Source organism: Lissotriton vulgaris, chromosome 10 (genome assembly GCF_964263255.1).
Source record: "Lissotriton vulgaris chromosome 10, aLisVul1.2, whole genome shotgun sequence".
In the NCBI taxonomy this organism is placed as follows: domain Eukaryota; kingdom Metazoa; phylum Chordata; class Amphibia; order Caudata; family Salamandridae; genus Lissotriton; species Lissotriton vulgaris.
Window position 1 is genome coordinate 193,273,392 of NC_141698.1, and position 7,138 is coordinate 193,280,529.

Sequence of the window (7,138 nt, forward strand, 5' to 3'; positions counted from 1 at the left end):
CGCCTCAACAACACCGGAATCCAAGGAGCGGCACTAGAGTGGATCATCTCGTTCCTCACCGGAAGAACACAGAGATTCCGCCTCCCCCCGTTCCGATCCACGGCCACCGAAGTCATCTGTGGCAATCCGCAAGGATCCTTACTCAGCCCCACCCTCTTCAACGTCTACATGAGCCCTCTCGCAGCCATCGCTCACTAAAACAACCTCAACATCATCTCCTACGCTGACGACACCCAGCTGATCCTCTCCCTCACCAATGACCCCGCCACCGCCAAAGCCAACCTCCAGGAAGGAATGAAAGACGTCGCAGAATGGATGAAGATCAGCCGTCTGAAACTGAACTCAGACAAGACGGAAGTCCTCATCCTCGGACCATAACCTTCTGCCTGGGACGACTCCTGGTGGCCCCCTGCCCTGGGCACCGCACCCAAGCCAACGGACCACGCACGCAACCTGGGCTTCATCCTGGACTTCTCCCTCATGATGACCAAGCAAGTCAACGCCGTCTCGTCATCCTGCTTCAACACCCTCCGCATGCTCCGAAAGATCTTCCGATGGATCCCCATCGAAACCAGGAAGACGGTCACCCAGGCCCTCGTCACCAGCCGTCTAGACTACGGGAACACCCTCTACGCTGGAACCACAGCCAAGCTCCAGAAAATACTCCGGCGCATTCAGAACGCCTCAGCACGACTCATCCTGGACATCCCTCACCACAGCCACATCTCAGCCCACCTGAAAGACCTGCACTGGCTCGCAGTCAGCAAGAGGATCACGTTCAGACTCCTCACCCATGCACACAAGGCTCTCCACGACACAGGCCCTAAGTACCTTAACAGCTGCCTCACATTCTACACACCCACCCGCCAGCTCCGATCCGCCAGCCTCGCCCTCGCCTCCGTCCCAAGAATTCACAAATCCACCGTCGGAGGAAGATCCTTCTCCTACCTGGCAGCCAAGACATGGAACTCCCTCCCCACTCACTTACGGCTGACCCCGGATCAGCTCTCCTTCAGGAAACAACTCAAAACCTGACTGTTCGAGCAGTAGCGACCCCCCCCCTCAGCGCCTTGAGACCCGACGGGTGAGTAGCGCGCTATACAAATTTGGTTGGTTGATTGATTGATTGAGCAAGGCTTGGGCTCGGTGGTTGGCTCAGTGCCAAAATCGCCTCTGTGCACAACCCCACTGCAAGCAGCCAACACCTGCTACAGTAGGCAAAACCAGCAGTGCGACCAGGCAAAAGTGGGTCTAGGCACAGGGCCTAGCTATTTGCTGATTGCAAATGCCGAAGGGTTAACCCAAAGTGTTTGACAGTTAATCAAGCATTTTTTTTTAAATATTTTTTTTCCAGATTGCGAATCCTTCAGGATTTATTATTATTATTTTTTTAATTTAAGGTATTTTTTTTGTTATTTTTTACAAAACAGGTACATTCGCATTCTCATTAAGGGTTCCGGATGAATGTACTTGGTATTACAAGAATTACATGAAAACGTAGCTGGCATTACAAGCATTAAATGATACTATTTTGAACACTTCCAGCTGGAGCCTCTTGTCAAACCCTGAAGCTTGTACTGGAATCACGAGTCGGATTACTGACTTGCAAATCCCTGAACCCTAAAATGACCCCTAAAATGACCTGAACCCTACAATGACCCTTAGAGGGCAGCCGGGGCTGTGGTACCTACTTCGTGACTTTTAAAAAAATTCAGCTAAGGTGAGCGTTCCCCTACTATGGCTTGGCGGAAATGGTGTGCCTATCGTGCCATTTTTCATAAACTGCAGGACATGAGGACTGTGTCTCGAGCCCTCTGATGGCTGGGTCATTTTTCTCTTGCGGCAGGCAATCAGATCTCTCGTATCCATGGTACGAACTCTGATACCTTGATTCCAAAAGGGACGATGGGAGAAAAGGGCTCTTCAACCAACCACTTTCTTTTTTTATTTTTTTATTCTTGGACTCACAAATTATTTGTAACTCCGAAATAGGAACGTTATACAAAATGTTAACCTTCAATTTCCGTTCAACGACGTTTTTAAATGCTAATATTTCAAAAACTACTGAACAGATGCCATTTATCTCTAAGGGCCTGATTCCAAGTTCCCCCATATCATATGCGTAATAATTACAACTGATTTAGGGGTCCATTATGATATCGGGCGGATTGCCTCCGCCAGGCTGGCGGTAGCCGCCAGCCTGGCTGAGGCAATCCGCCCGATATCATAACCAGATTTCCCCCCGCCATATTAGGATGGCGGGGGGGACCAGGGCGAACGTAAAGACCGTCCGCCGCTTTTTTGCCCCGGTCGCCTTGCGGCCGGGGCGGAAAAGGACAAATATGGTGGCAGCGTCTAATAGACACCGCCAGCCATATTATGATGTCTGGTTTTCAGTGCCTTTCCGCGGCTGCGATGCCTCCACGGAAAGGTGTGCGGTCTTCACTCTGGGGGCGGGGCCCCAGAGTGAAGTACAGGTGGGCGGTGCACATGGGGGGTACCACCCCCTTTCATTATCATTTACAAAGCGGCAGGCTCCGCACGGTGCCTGACGCTTTTAAATGACAATGTGAAAGTGTATTTTCAGCATTGTGGCTGGCGGTGCAGAGAGCACCGCCCGCCACAATGATGAAAATACAGGATGTGCCCGCCACTGTAGCGGGCACATCCTAATAGCACCCCCGGGACCCCCGCCCTTATGGCGGGCGGTCCCGATTTACGATGGGATGAAGGGCGGGCAAAGTCCGCCTGTCATCCTAATAAGGCCCTAAGTTCGACAGTGAGGTGAAAGGGATTTTTCATGCCTTTTTCATACCTTTTGCCTGTTCCGAGTTCTGGCCTGAAAATGGGACATAGCATATGGATTTTCGAGCTAACTGCTCCGAAATGAGCTTGCTCTGGAAGTTGACTGACGTGTTACACGTGTTAAATTCAAGCAGGTTTGGCCTCCAAAGTTTAACAGGTGTTATGGCCTTTATCACATCCAGTAAATATTTAGATCTGATAAACATCCACCACTTATAAGTGCAATCCATGTGCAAAGAATTGCAGTTTAAAAGGGCACTCACTCACATTCAGACCCCTAAATGTCTCAAAAGAGAACTGTATGATTAATGTCTCTGAATAGGTGAAATGGCTCAACATAAAATCTTAATAAATTGAGTCAGGATAATATAGAGACAGGACGGATTGGCCTTTTATTCATTCCAGCATTTTCCCAGGTGGCTGGAGTTGTTGGAGACTGATTTTTGAGCTTCGAGGGATGCTAACTCTGTCTCCAGCTCCCCAGAGTGTATGGCAGCAGGCAAAGAAAGAGAGAAGAGGGAGATTGGAAAGAAGGAGACAGTAAAGAATGAAACAGGAAGGGAGCTGTGACTAATTTTAACTATTTTGCGAGGTCTGCTTTTGATTCCCAGTCCAGCCCTATATAGAGACATCTCACATCATCTCTTCTAGACACCAAATTGAATACAAATTAGAACATTGGAATGTTGGGAGCTCCATTGAAGATAATGAAGTGGCTCAGGGCTTCTAATGGCTGGTATAAACCTAGAGCTCCCGCATTACAATGTTGCTCACAGCTGTTGCTGTGAACAAAGGCCTCAGGAAGCCTGAGGGGATTCAACCCCCTCTTTTTCCGTGAGACCTTTGTTTTAGAAATGAGCTGGCCTTTAATGGCCAGTAGAGGCCACTACGGAGGGCTCTATAGCCATACTAGATCATTGAAATATTGGGAGCTCCAATGAACACAATGAACTGGCTCAGGGCTAATAATGGCTGGTATAAGACTTCTGCTCCGACATTCTAGAGCTTGTCTTTATGTATCTCCCATTTCAAATTAGAAACTTCTGCCCTTAGTGAGTGGAATGTTCTAAAAGCCTTACAGCCCTTCTGCTTCAGGCTGTACAGGTTGTTAAAGCCCTGTGGCTCTGGCATATAACGGGGATTCAGAGCATTTACCAGCAAGTATCGGTCTCAGCAGTGGGCTATAAGGCTATATTAATACATTGGAATGTGGAGCACTCCATTGAATACAATCGAGTGCTCCAGGCTTCTACGGGCCGGTAGAAGCCCGCAGAGCAAAATTTTTATGTTTTTGTTCACAGCTGCTACTTTGAACAAAGGCCTCTCGGAGCCCAAGGGATTTAAACCCCCTCAGGTTCATAGATGCCTTTGTTGTTAGTAATTAGAACATTCTGCCCCTTAGGGGCAGAATGTTCTAATAGCCTTAGAGCCCACCTAGCTGGCTGTACCGGCCATTAAAGGCCCGCTCCCTTATTAAAGGCCCTTGCCTTCGGCTCGGGCCTTTAACGCTGGAGTGGGCCTTTAATGGCCAGTAGAGCCCGCTAGGTCAGACTCTAAGGCAATATGATGTGACAGAAGTAGACTAATTTCTGACAGTGCATTTGACATACTTGCTTGTTCATTGACCACACATATTCTGAAGAGTAACATAGATTTTTCCCTTTTTTCCTACTAGCATTACGATCTTGGAACGACAACAGCTGCAACCGGGCCTTCCCATTTGTCTGCAAGATTCCATCTCTGGCTGTCAGCTAGCCAATATCCTGGAAGCCTTAGTAACATTTTGTATGCAATGGAACTAAAGGAACCTGACCAGGTGCACTCTAACTTCTAATCACCATGTAGAGGTCACATACATGATTGTAAGAACATATGAGTATAAGAACGCTGAGGTTCATGGTTGCTGCAGCAGCTGTAAAGTATTTTCTACTATGTGGTTAACAACTATCATTTTATACTTGCTCAACCGCAACAAATTGAATATTTGAAAAATGCTTCACTAGGTTCAAATGTTCAACAATCTGAGTGTCAGGCGTGAATGGCTTCTTCCATGTTCTTTGTCATGGGCACAAATAACCCCAATAAGAAGTAAGATCACCCTTGTCGAATGCATTGGAGCCATGCAAAAGCTCATATCACAACAACAAATAATAATGACTTGGCATTTCCAATTGGTCCTGGACCAAGGTCATGGTGGGCAGGAAGGATGGTAGAAAGTTTGTGGTTTTTGTGATTATGGGTAGGAACGACCATTCTAGCTACTTTTTGTGGTAGTGACTGTTGGGTTGCTGGTTATTTTGGCTTTCCTTCCAAGCGCGAGGACATGCCTTAAGGCGTAACATGCGCTTTACAAATTAGATTTTTATTATTATTACATGTGTTCTATATAGCGATTCATAGCACAATTCTGCTGCTTCTAAGCACTGTAAACATAATGAAAGGTCAAACCCAATTGCTGAAAATCACTTCTGTCTTATATCAGGTGACTTTTTGGTGGTTGATATTTAAATATTTTTATGACTGCTGCTAAAATAGTTTTCTTCACAATAAAATACAGTGCTGTAAAAATTAAATATTGTCATTATTTCTCTGGTCCAATATGGCTTACATGTTGTTTAACTTTTTGCAGAGGTTATAATGTTAGGTATCAAAATTCATACAAGTATGTTCCAGCCTTACTGATATGTAGTGAGGCATGTACAGGTTATCATGGTTTAGCCTTCACAAATCCAAAATTGACAGGAAAACAGGTGAAGTTAGCTCATTTTCTGTATTCCTCTGAAATGATGTCCCTAGAACCCTATAATTGTTGCTGCCCTTATGATTGCCATGGGCACACCACATATGAACACCTGTCTTAAATATCATTGATATCTAGGGAAAAGCATATGGTTCAGAGGTAGTGTCGGCATGAACAAAGTTCAGCCCACCATTGGGCCTTGTTTCCCTCCTTGGCCAAGGTGAGGGCTGAAAAGCAGCCCGAGTAACTGAGGTTTCTCCTTCAAAGTGGCTATATATGATCTTGAAAGTGTCTACTGGTGGCCAAACCTATGGTAAACGTCCACAAATACAAATCTCTGCTACAGGAATTTCCTCTGGTAAGTATGGACAACTGAGTTATACCCACAAAATGGAGGAACATTGTGCCCAAAGTTTATGTCTCACTGACATGCAGGGAGGCATGAGGGACACTACTTACACGTCTGTAGAAGTGACCCTTTCCATGGGGGTCTTTCAAGGAGGAACATCACCAGACAGTGGTGATTCCATTACTCTAGGTTAGACATTTTTGTCCTCCGCTATGTCTGGCAGTGTTACCTTTAAGCCAGCTGGGCATGCTGACAGAATATAATCAGTTACTATCAGGGATGTCGCCATTTGCAAAACTCCGATTGGTAGTTAATTAGCCAGTAGAGTGTAACAGTAAATCTGCAGGCCACACATATTTAAATATAGCATCAGAGTACTTGGGTTGTCACTTGTGTATCTCCTGTCAATTAGGAATATATGACGTTACAACACAAACAATTACAACGCATGCTTTTACATCGCAGTTTTTACAACGCAGCTACCATTACATCACATGATTTTACAACGCATACCATTACAGCTATTTTTTGAAACTATCATTACAATGCATGTCATTACAACACATTCCATTACAACGCATACAATTACAACGAATAATACTTTTAGTGCAACAGTAGGGTAAGTGTTGGATAGTGTAGGGGTAAAAATTACTATTCCCACTCCAGTGAGTGCAACAGTAGGGAAAGTGTTGGATAGCGTAGGGTAAAAATTACTACTCCCCCTCCAGTGAGTGCAACAGTAGGGAAAGTGTTGGATAGCATAGGGTTAAAAATGACTATTCCCACTACAGTGAGTGCAGTGAGTGCAACAGTAGGGAAAGTGTTGGATAGCATAGGGTTAAAAATGACTATTCCCACTACAGTGAGTGCAACAGTAGGGAAAGTGTTGGATAGCATAGGGTTAAAAATGACTATTCCCACTACAGTGAGTGCAACAGTAGGGAAAGTGTTGGATAGGCGTAGGGGTACAAATTACTGTTTCCAGCTACCCCAAAACCCATACCCATGTTAGGAATTCTCCATTGTGATGACATGCGTTGTAATGGCATGCATTGTGATGACATGCGTTGTAATGGCATGTGTTGCAATGGCATGCGATGTAAAGGCATTTGCGCAGTAAAAGTTGTGTTGTAAAGGCATTGCGATGTAATGCCTGTGTTGTAATGGACGTTTCCCGTCAATTGTCTACAAAAATAATAACTTTGAAAATACATTGTCTTTGGCCTGTTTTTGGTGTGCATTGT

At 45.6% G+C, this 7,138-nt stretch overlaps 1 protein-coding gene across 1 annotated transcript in view; it reads left to right on the forward strand.

Moving 5' to 3' along the window:
- CLEC19A (C-type lectin domain containing 19A) overlaps positions 1–5,367 on the forward strand; it is a 251,613-nt gene extending 246,246 nt beyond the window's left edge. The window contains exon 5 of the mRNA XM_086942408.1: positions 4,481–5,367. Coding sequence (XP_086798534.1) covers positions 4,481–4,560 — 80 coding nt within the window. The 3' untranslated portion in view covers positions 4,561–5,367. The remainder of the gene's footprint in view (positions 1–4,480) is intronic.
- Positions 5,368–7,138: the final 1,771 nt, after the last annotated feature.